A 12191-nucleotide genomic window follows, 5' to 3' on the forward strand; every position below is an offset into this window, starting at 1 on the left:
CTGCATACGACTGTCATAAAAATTATCGGATTATATATATATATATATATATATATATATATATATATATACACACATTTGCAGAAAAAACACTGGTAAATGAACATAGTCCGAACGTTTTCGTCTATTTAAGACCTCATCAGGGATGCCTTAAATAGAAAACGTTCGGACCGCGTTTCTCATTTACCTGCGGTTTTTCTGCAAATAAATTTTCATGTGTTTCTGTGACATACTGCATGCATATATATATACATATATATATATATATATATATATATATATATATATATATATATATATATATATATATATATCCTATCCGAGACTTGACACCTTGTGGTGGATAGGCTTGAGAATCTTAATGATTACAAAAGCTATGTCGATAAAGAGAAAATCTCTGCAGGGTCACCCATATCGAACAGATTTTTTTAGGGAAGATCAGACAAAGAGCAGCTCAAACACACAGTCGCAGGACCCACCGCTAACTGGCACGTCCCTGATGGCAAACAGGGAAATTCCTCATAGATATATGGGGTACCGTCATAATGACGGCGTGGACCATTGGGCACCCTATAGATATGGGGCTTCACTGAATATAATGAATAAGGTGACACCAGAGAAATATCTCACCAGAAACCAGTTGGCAAGGAGGTGAGATTACTGCCAACCCCCCTTCATAGCCAACATGAGTATGAATAGCACAAAAAAAAAAAAAGAAAAAAAAAAACGGGCGTTCCTGTTTGACCATCGTCTCCTAAAGGTCCAACCGCATTGCCACGTGTGCTTACGGGCAGTGTGCCACCGAATGTGAGTAAGCACTGTCCAAGCAGATCCAAGTCTTGGACATTAAACAACATGAAGGTAATGAAGATCTATACTTACAACGTAAGAAGTCTCTCAGAAGACCACAGACTGGAGAGTTTAATGGAAGAACTAGACAACATCAAGTGGGACATTGTAGGACTGAGCGAAGTCCGAAGAATGGGAGAAAAACTGATACAATTACAAGATGGTCACCACCTGTTCTACTATAGAGGTAAGGACAAAGAAAGATCTAGTGGAGTAGGATTCTTGATCAACCGAGAGGTTGCTGGTAACGTAGTCAAATTCAGTAGTTTTTCAGACAGGGTAGCTTGGATTGTGATTAGGCTGTGTAAAAGGTACACTAAAAATAGTTCAGGTTTATGCACCAACTTCACAGAGTTCAGACGAGGAAATTGAGTCCTTCTATGATGATTTAAGTCAGGTAATGGATCAAGAAAAAAGTAAGTACACGTTGGTAATAGGAGACTTTAATGCTAAAGTAAGGAAGAAGATGGGAGATGAGACGTGCATTGGGAAGTTTGGAATAGGTGAAAGAAATGACAGAGGCGAGATGTTAGTCAATTTTGCAGAGAACTACAATATGAGGATAATGAACACTTTCAAAAACGTGTAGGTCGTATATGGACGTGAAGAAGTCCAAATGGAACAACAAAGAACGAAATAGACTTCATATTAGGAGATGAGAGCAGAAGCGTTAGCAATGGTACGGTGATAAATAAAGTCAACATAGTTCAAAGAGATTGTAATTGATGATGAGAGTCTTGAGGAAGTTGAAGAGTATAATTATTTAGGCCAGATGGTGAAGGTGACGAAAGATCATAATAATGAAATAAAAAGACGCATTACATTTGGTTGGAAAATGTTTGGTAAGTATAATAAAATCCTGAGAGGCTCTCTACCTTTATGTTTGAAGCGTAAAGTTTACAATCAATGCATTCTACCACCAATAATCTACGGGTGTGAGACTTGGAAGCTGACGAGGGCGATGGAAACAAAGCTAACGACTGCACAGAGGAGAATGGAGAGATCAATGGTGGGAATAACGCTGAGAGACCGAAAGAGAGCAAGTTGGGTGAGGAGCAGACTAGAGTGAAAGATATTGTGGAGGCAGTAAAAGATAGGAAGTAGAATTGGGCAGGTAAGTTGTTGCGAACGACTGATGAGCGATGGAGCAAGTGTGTTACTGAATGGACGCCGCGAGATAGGAAGCGTGGAAGAGGGAGACCAGACAGGTGGAGAGACGAGATCGAGAAGTTTGCAGGAGTGACGTGGCAGAGGATGGCACGGTCGTGTGATTCATGGAATGCTATGGAGGCCTTTGTTCAGCAGTGGACTCAGGATGACTGATTTGATTGATTGATATTATGTATGTATATATATATATATATATATATATATATATATATATGTGTGTGTGTGTTTGTGTATGTATAGATGTACAACACTGAATAGGTCCCAGTGAACAGGTTTACATTTATCAACCACAATTCACTTTAATTCTAAGCCATCAACGTCGAAGAACTCGAGGAGGCATATATGCAGAAATTGATACGTGGTACAGCTAAGGACCTTTCCTAATCCTCGCGGTTAAAACCCTCCCATAAGCTTTCCCAACTTCACTCAAAAAGACTGATCCCTCTGAAACTACTACACTCACACTTGTCCCCTTTTCCATTGTGAAGTGGAACTATACTCCGTATGGGGTATTGGTTGCATGTTGTGCGATATAAACTGCAGTAGCATGCAGTCGATACGTTAGGGACTATATGGGGTGCCCCTACGGACCAGAGTCTCACATAATTTTGTCTATGATAGAGGGAATATCTAATCATAGAGATATGATGTTATTTTATTGTATTGCGACTGTTCCACCATTATGCTGTCACCCCCCCCCCCATCTTAATACTGTCCTGTACCACTTCTTTGAGTAAATATTTCAATTTTCGCCTTTCCCTGTGGTAGGGGGAAAAGAATACTGCCACCGAGTCTCCCCACTTGGCCCATAAAGGCGGCTAAAACGGGACGGAGTGTGGGACTAGGCAAGGTCTAAATATACAGGTCAGACCGTTAGAATTCTTCTGCGCAGCTTCTGACGTCATTTGGCTGAGTCCATTTTCTCTTTGTGATACACTGAAGAAAACTGTGAAACGCCAAGGAAGACAGGAACTATAATATTTTATATATATATATTATATATCATATATATTCATATATATAGACAGGAACTATAATATTTTATATATATTTATATATATATTTTATATAATATTTGTCAGAATATAACTAATTGCGTGGAGCGTTGCGAGCGAAGGCAACGTCATTTTCCAACGACGGACCAGCTTCAACTGACAGCTATAGGACCCGCTAACCCCACTTTGAACAGCCAGGTGACGTTCACGGGCCCGCTGCGCCAACTCCCTCGAAATTCGATCGGAAGTGGTTAGACCTTATATTCTTAGATCTTGGGACTAGGCACCCTACTCTTCATAGTTCCGAAGGGGGCATTCCTGTGAGAAATCAATGAATAGGAGTGTCTGGGAGGAGTTTTCCAACCTAAGGTTTGGGTCTTTTAATATATACAATTCTTAATAATTGTGCATAAATAGATTTAACGGCAAATTTTTGCAGGGATTTCAGGTTACGTAATGTTAGCTAGGTTTCCCATCTAAATGGGGAACCACCGAGGAAACAACATTTTGGCAACATATATCATGGAACATTGTCGCAAAGGTCAAGTGTATTCCAACCCCTTCAGTGCAACTTCGTCGTTTTCATTAGGTGGCAAGACGATGCTTGTTGAACGCGACGCTTTCAACTAGATTTATCCGGTTGCAGCGTTACCTTCCCATTAGCCAAGGGAAGGAGTCGATGTTCAAAGAAAAATGGTCTCGAGGTGCGTTTGTACCGACGCAACGAAAGTAACATTCATTATGCAATCTGTCAATATTTCAGCATGTATGTTGAATGCGACTTTCAAGCAAGAGACATATTGCCCATCATTTATGCTGAATGCTACAAAAACGTTTTTCTGAGCCAATTGTCATCACGATGTGTGAATGCTACTGCAGAGTTAAGATACTCTTGTTTAAAAAAATAAGAAGTGCCGATGGTGGGGAATAGGAACAAGGAATTTGTATGTCACAGGTAGCCAGGTTCAATGTCTGATTTGTGGTGCTATGGCCTGTTAATCCGTGTTGCTCTTCCTAATAGGCTAATTCTTAGGCAAACTTCTTGCCAAGGTAATCAAAATCCTCCACACTCATCCGAAAAGAAGTTCATGTATATCAGTCATCGGATAGTAACTTATGAAATAATTCAGGGTAATGTTACTGATTATAAACAGTACTCTTTTCCAGCATCGGCATTTTCTTTTAGTATTTTTTTTTTCGAACAGCGTAACATCAAATATACAGTAGTAGAGATCGTTTGGACGTGTTTACAAGTGGCTCAGGATTTGTTGAAGCGGTAGAGGCAGGTTTGTAGCATTCAACATAAAAATTGCCATGTCGCATGGTACATCAGACAACAGTGCCTTGAGGGAGCAACGTGTCTCTTAGATGAAAGTCGTATTCAACCTACTTGAAAGCCAGGCGGCAAATTGCATGCTACCCGTGTTGCTTCGGTGGAAACGCATTTTTAGTAACAACGGATGCCACGGCTGAAAGTTGCGAAAATCTGGAACGGTTCATGATATTTGTAACCAGTGTGACTACGCCTTAACAAGTATGTACACATACATCATACATTTCACGCCAGACTGTCATGTCACCCTCTTACCTATAGTGACACTGGCTAGTTATTTCATTCTGGCCGGTGCCAGGTGATATGATTCAGGTTTGGAGACCGCATCTTAGCAAAGGGATTAATCGAGATAGTCTTCACACGTTCATTAGGGTTACATTACCTATGTTAAGTAAAATAATTTCATAATTGCAAAATTTCTAGAGTATGTTGTTGTTGCGAAGTGGTTAAAATGTACACTTGGGAGCAAGCTGAGGGCCGCTCACGGGCCGCATATTGTAATAGTGCTGAGTGAGGGAGCTACGGGCAGGTACGGGATTTGGCAAGGGAAGTCAACACTGACACATTATATGTTGAAAAATCAGATCCTAACTGGCAGTCATATTGTAAACACTGAACAAAATATGTGTAAGTTGAGGCCCTCAAAGGAAGAAACAAGGACAGTATTTTTTCTAGAGCTGGATTTACACTGGCAGATTTAGGGGAGCATTAGTACCCACCCCCCCTCTGCAAGGATGTACAATATGTTGGCACCCCTCTAATTCCTTCCAATTACTAAAATATAGTGGTTGTATGGATGCACAAGGGTCACCAACATTTGCAAGCAGAATACAAACTGAATACAAATTGTTACTCAACTGAACATTCTTGTGGCACAGGGACATTGATCACATGTGGGGCTAGAAGTGTTGTCCCATACTAGAAGGTATAACCACCCATATCACTATTGACAGAATTGAGTATTGGTCAATAGCTCATTTGGTAGAGTGCTGGACTTTATGCCAACATAGGTTCAAATCATAGCAGCTATATACTCTTATACTACTGCACATCTTCTGGTATGGAACAACACTTTTAGCCTCACATGTATTATAAGAATGTGACCTTCACTGCATACATTTTCAGTTGTGTGACAATTTGTGTTTTGTACAGTATTCAATTCCAATGTACCTCCTTGGGAGGTAGGGGCATTATGCCCCTTATTTTGTTTGGTAACATCAGAATAACCCACAAATGGGGCCACCAGAAATAACACATGTACATTATACAATAATATTATTATTATATTCTTGTAGACGTTGATAATATATTCTTATCTTGGGAATACAGAAAAAAAAAATCTGGCAACTTGCATTGGGGTGGGTACATTATATTTTTAATCTTTAGGTCCTCTAAATGTCTTAGTCCAGCTAACTGGTCAGAGATAAAAATTATCTAAAATATGTAACAGATAAGTGCATCATTGTGTAAGTCATGTTAGTATTGAGATTATGTCCAGAGATAAGTTTTCCATGTAAGTCTGGTGTCAGAACCCAGAGGCCCTGAGAGTTCAGTCAGTCAGTAATCCCACTGCTCCAGATCCCTAACATCCAGGTAACCAGCAACAGCCACTGCATTGGCCCATATATCAATTTCAACTGGTTAACTATAGACCATAACACTATTAAGAAAGAAATATTGTGTTGTTGCCTGGGTATGACTAGGGTGAAGCAGTGTTAGATGAGATCTGTCCTTTGTGTAATGATTGCATCTGGGGCAGTTTGTTTCTGTGGCTAGGCCTATTCTATCTTGATATTGTTTTAGTGCTGGATGTTGACCTGAATGTAGTCATGTATATTTGGTTCTTGTTTCTCTTAGTAGGGGGTCTTCTATGGGGTTTGTATCTGCATGAGTTTGATGAAGTAGGGAGTATGGTGGTCTGTCTTGAAGTGCTTGTTTTGTGGCACACATGTTTTTATATCAATGTGGTGTAGGTGGAAAGTTTTTGTAGATGTTTGAGTAGATTGCTGATTTTTTCTCTCCTTTTTACATTCATTTAAGAATAAGAATGAAGAAGACTGCAGAAGACCATAAGGCACTAGGCAGTTTCATGTCCATTACCACTTATCATCTCTATCCATAGAGTTAACCTTCTCTTAAAGCAACTAATAGTTTTAGCACACACCAGTACATGGTTACTAAGTCTGTTCCATTTGTTAACAATTATTGGTAAACCAGTTCTTACCTATTTCCTTCTTATATTTAAATTTGTCCAATTTAAATCCATTAATGCAAGTCCTGCCCTGCTGTCTTAATATGATGACCTAATCTGCATAACCTTTGGCATCCTCATATACCCACCTGCGCCTCATGACACCTACGTAGGTGTCATTGTATGGAAGGAGTTAAAGCCCTTGACCCACACAAACACCTCTATTAGATCACTCTGCACTCTACGGCTTTCCAGAAAGTGTACAATAAGGTGCCTAAGTCTGTCCAGTTGGTTGTGCTAGTGTGATGTAACAAGATGGGTGAGTGGGGTTGAGGGTCCTTGCAAACTGTATACCTATCATTTTCGTGCATTTTATGGAGAAGACTGATTTTTATTTCTGTATGTAAATGTTTCTGTGGGATTGTATTGGTGCATCCTGTTACTATTTCTTCCACCTTTTCACATGAGGAAAGCTGACAGCTGGTGAATACTCCCCCCCTCATCCTAATGCTTTCAGCAGTAACATAAAAAGTCCCACTCTAATGCAACAGATAACAGTGTAAAGTTTCTTCCCAAAGAGATCAATAGGAAAACCTAAAGACTATTGCCAGCCACTGTGAAGCTGTCAGTGAAACCCTAGGCTTTAAATATATCAAGGGCCTCTTCTCACTTATAAGGGAAGTAGCCAAACTCTTGGTAATGATTTTATATTATTATTATTCACCTACTTATTTATTAAATTTTCCATAGATTATCTGCAATGCTGAATAGTGAAGCTGCACTGGGGTGGGAAAGGAGGCTTTCTGAAAGCTCTTCAGCTTTGGATCCTGATGAACTTCAGAGTATGGTAGCATTACAGCTCTCTGAATTTGATATGCTACAGGTCAGTGAATAACTTGTTTACATTTCATGGAGTTTGTGTGATATCTTGTTCTTGGGTTATAGCTGTTCAATATTTTTACTGAAGTAACTGTCCCATACAATCCATATGTATTGCTTATAAATTATATTTTATGCTGTCACTATTTTATGGACTTTTTTGGGGGGGGCACCCACTCATCTACATAAAGAAAAACCTCTACTCTCAAAAGATGGATGGATCACTTTTATTGCTGTCATCCCTCCTTACTACTGTTTTCTTAAATCTAGCCATTACCATTTGTAAATCTCCACTTTTTTTCTGATTCTATGTGGCAAGGGAGGAGGGTGTTCCTCTGTATCCCTGTACATAACTATATTGGTGGAATAGTAAGGAGATATGGTATGCCAGGAAGAAATAGGAACAGAGTACATGAGTACATTAAATTCACAAATGTCATAGTGATTTTCTGGACCCCTTGGATGGTCTTTGTGGACTCCTATGGTTCAGGAAACCGTGGTTGAGAATCCTTTATTTAAGGAGTTCTTGCTTGTATTTTTTTTTTATTATTACTATTATTATTATTATTATTATTATTTTTTTTTTTAATTACACTCATAAAATAAAAATGTTTTTTGTCGGTAAAAGAATAAAATATCAGTTATGTGTCTCACAGTCCATGTTCCCTGGTACTGGTGAATTGGTTGTTGATGATCCATCCATTCTCTTGGACCTAAGAGAATTTGCTGAAAAGGCTACAGAAACGCGTCCCCAGCATCTTGACTTTGTTCTTAATCTTGATGTTGAAAATGTAGGTATTTCCATGGTTATCTCAAGTCTTTTATAACATGAAATATTGAATTATGTAATATGAAACTCTACAGTACTGTGGAAATCATGTATCTGAGCAAAGGCATTTTTAGGGCCAGTTACATGTAAGTGTCAATCTGCCTCTGGAGTACCCCAAGTCAGAACCAGACATATTTGTACGGAGTCAGAAACTGAGTCGATCACAGCAGTATTTCCTGAACCAAGATTTGATGAAGTATGTATGAAGTGGAACTTTACTAATGAAATTCACTCGAGTGATATAATGGATAGTAGGATGTATTGTTGCATTAGTATTACATAAATAGCATGTATCATGTTGCATTTAGTAACTATTAACAAACAAAATTTGAATTAACAGGTATTTAAAAACATTTGAAGTAGGAGACCTGTGTATTGGACCAGCAATCACCTGGCTTCAAGAAAATGGAGCCAAGTATTTAGAGGAAGATAGTGAAAAGAATAATTCTTCAGAAAATAAGCGGCTGGAAACAGTTGAAGCAAAGTTTGAAAGACTTTGGATATATTCTCATCATATTTATAGCAAGGCAAGTTGTTAGTGAATATATGACTCAAATTTTTCAAGTTAATTTTTTAGGTAGATCAGTCAATCAATCTTTTGTGCCTGGTCTCTTTTGCATAAGATACATGGCCTTCAGGTAGCCAAAAACAGCATTTGGGTGGGTCTACAAGTAACTCTGGGAAGATATGTTGTATTTTTGTCCATGGATTGTTAGTTTGGGACATTGTCATTAGGTATTCTGTGCCCTCTGTGTGGTGGTTGTATCTTGAGCAGTTATAATCTGTTCTCAATTGGAACTGTTTCAGTGCTGGATAGTGTCCAGAACACAAGCATGCCAGTCTGGGTCTTACCTAATATGGGAGGTTTTATTTTTCTGTGTGGCTTTTGTCGAGGGGTGTTGATGGTGTATTGAGTTTGGCAGTCTGTCTTGAAGGGCTTGTTTAGTGATCTAAGTGTGTATATATTTTTGTGTACAGGCTGTAGGGAGATCAAAGGAGTTGGTAGCCATAGGTTTAAGAAAGCATAAAGGAGGAATAACAGTACAAGTAGTGCAAAAGTATTTCATCATTTCTTTGTTAGTAGAGATTTTACTTAGATGAATGATGTGTGGCTGTGGTCTATAGAGGTACCCCAGTTAGTACCTCAATATAGGGTGTCTTAGAAAACTAAGCTCATATCAAAGCCATCAGCTGTATCACATGCATTTAGACAGGCAAGATATTACTGGTATCCATTGTAATTGGACCCACATTAGATGATTATTTTTAAACTTACTACACCATAATCGTACATTGCTAATAACAACCAAACTAATTTGATAAGAAGGTTAGTCATGAAAACTATCCATATGCCGAAGGTTTCCTCCATATAAGTGAGGTAGTCGATCCATTTATTTCCCTTCCATCTTAGCTCCTTGTGGATGAAAGGTCATCCCTGTCTCCTGCCCACTGCCTCATTAAGCAATGCAGCAAAGCATAGTACATCCACAGCAGGGCCATTTCATTTACAAGATGGCCCTCCCTCCTTGTCTCCTCATATAAGAATAGAGGATAAGGAGTAATCCCTTTGGACCGTCAAATATAAAAAAAATAGCAATTATTTTCCTTCTTTTTACAGACTAAACGAAAAGATATTTTGGAATTAGCAAAGGAGTTTGATCTAACTGGCTTCTGTTTACCAGGAAAGCCTGGTATCATTTGTGTGGAAGGATTGGCTCGCAATACAGAAGATTGGTGGAACCGAGTAAGATCCAAGATATTTCAGATATGCTTAACCTGCACTTATATGTTCAATTGTTTAGATGATTTACTGTAACTTAAAAATGAACATGACACAAAGGTACTATAGTTTATAATTTCATTATTTCAGGTGAGAACATGGAATTGGCAAAAAATTTTGTGTAAGCAACGTGAAGTTGAAGAAATCGACTCCCAAACTAACTTGAGTACCCACCGTAGATTTACTGGATTTGAGGAATTGAGCTCTGAAAACAACATCAGGATCAAGAGCAATGGACATCATGTAGACATGGGTGATGTGTTCCGATATTTAGACCAGCATCAGTGTGGCTATGTTTTCAAGGAGTATTTTGGTGTTTCTGGCAAAGTGGACAACCGATAGGAAAACAGAGACCAAGGGTTTTGTAATGACAAGTTCATGAAGAAAAGCAGAATTTTGTATTTGAATAGAACAGTTGCTTATATTCTATTTGGGAACAAGTTAATCCATTAAACTCCGATGACAAGATGTCTTGTCATTTGGTCAAATAAAACAAAAAATTATAAAACACCAAAATGTTTGATCCAACACCAGAAAAATATGACGTCAGTCCTCGCTTCGCTCGCGAGCGAAACGAGGACTGACGTCATATTTTTCTGGTGTTGGATCAAACATTTTGGTGTTTTATAATTTTTTGTTTTATTTGACCAAATGACAAGACATCTTGTCATCGGAGTTTAATGGGTTAAGGGAAAGGTTTATATAAAATGCAAAATTACAAAGCAGGTATTTGTGGATTTATATAGACTAAATGATTAAGCATTTATTCCGATTATATTCTTATATGATTACTTTCTTCTCATAACATTTACTAGGATGAAGAGAACTAGCCATTCTAGAATATTATTATTATTTTTTATATTTAATGAATGTTTTATCTACACAAACAAAAATATATTGAATGGGAAAATTAATGCATAGATATTATGGGGAAGGGGGGATTACACACAGTTGCTCACCCTACAATTGTTTTTCCCAACTCCCTACATATTTTTTTTATTAGGTTATGTTATGTGAGGCTAGTGTAGACAGATTAGGTTAAGTTAGGTTTGGTAGTGGTGAAGAAATATCTACTCAACTATACTGGTGAACCACTGTATAGTGAACATCTGTCCTATACCCATTAAGTACTTCACTTGCAAAGTTGATAAGTCAATCAATCGCCTAGTTTTTTTTATTATTTTTTTTATTAACCTATTTTTTCAGATGAACAGATCAAGCTATAAGCATTGGGTTTGCATACAGTTCATTCAGCAAAAAAAAATTTTGGAGTCTGGAATGAGTGCACGCTAGTATGAAATGATTTATTCTTTGTATTTAGTGTAACAGGATAGATTTAAATGTTTAGGTGGTGGTGATAGTGGGTGGGGATCTCAGGTTGATCATCTGGTGAGGATAGCTGAAATATGGAGGTACATCTTCCACTGCAAATGGGTAGATAAGGGTGATCTTATAAGTAGTGTAAGACAGGAACCAAGAATGAATACCTGCAAGTGAATGGTCCTGAGATAGATATTAAAATCATTTCCCTATTTCCCTGCTACAAGTTTTCGAAACATGTCAACATCTGTACCTCCATCTGGAGGTGCTGCCCCTTGGTCTCGATTGGCTCAGGATCTCTATCAGCTTCATCTGTATTTCTTCTACCTTTTCACTTGATTTGAGCTGACAACTGGCAATTGTTCCTCTCCTACTACCATGAACTGGTGAAATAAAAGCAGTTCTACACTAATACAATGCAGTTGGTTGTTACATAGTGTGGTATACCAGCACTTCTATCCTTGATACAACAGACAGTCCAACATTTCTTTTGAAAGATCCATGAGAAGGCCCAATGACCACTGCCAGCTACTGTGGGGCATTGAGTTTCTAGTCAGTGGAACTTGGCAACAGTTATTATCATTAGTATAGTATAAAGCAGCTCACAGTATCTTTGTAAGTTCTTACATGTGGAAGAATTATTTTGATAACTACATACATACATATGCCAAGGCTTTTTCCCCCTTACAAGGGAGGTAGCCAAAAAGGAAAAGGCATAAAATCATTTCCACCCATTCTATCCCTGAATACACTCCACACCCCTCCACCCTCCCTCCCATCTTTTGATAACTATTGTGGACAAGTTCTTGTCTGGTTATGCAAGATATACCTCAAAATTATGTGTG

The 12191-nt window shown here is 38.3% G+C and overlaps 1 protein-coding gene across 5 annotated transcripts in view; it reads left to right on the top strand.

Moving 5' to 3' along the window:
* The window catches only part of LOC143037684 (RWD domain-containing protein 2B), a 21044-nt gene extending 10529 nt beyond the window's left edge, over positions 1–10515 (top strand). For 2 of the 5 annotated variants that reach the window (XM_076206218.1, XM_076206220.1), the window contains exons 2-7: positions 7289–7421; positions 8074–8208; positions 8321–8442; positions 8587–8773; positions 9865–9990; positions 10117–10515. In XM_076206218.1, the coding sequence (XP_076062333.1) occupies positions 7289–7421; positions 8074–8208; positions 8321–8442; positions 8587–8773; positions 9865–9990; positions 10117–10368 (955 nt within the window). In that variant the 3' untranslated portion in view covers positions 10369–10515. Of the gene's footprint in view, positions 1–4253; positions 4301–4407; positions 4549–4868; positions 4975–7288; positions 7422–8073; positions 8209–8320; positions 8443–8586; positions 8774–9864; positions 9991–10116 lie in introns of those variants that run through there. The other 3 variants (XM_076206222.1, XM_076206223.1, XM_076206221.1) reach the window with 3 other exon arrangements.
* Positions 10516–12191: the final 1676 nt, after the last annotated feature.

The sequence above is a fragment of the Oratosquilla oratoria genome, chromosome 23 (assembly GCF_046742065.1).
Source record: "Oratosquilla oratoria isolate Oo_2021 chromosome 23, ASM4674206v1, whole genome shotgun sequence".
Taxonomy (NCBI): domain Eukaryota; kingdom Metazoa; phylum Arthropoda; class Malacostraca; order Stomatopoda; family Squillidae; genus Oratosquilla; species Oratosquilla oratoria.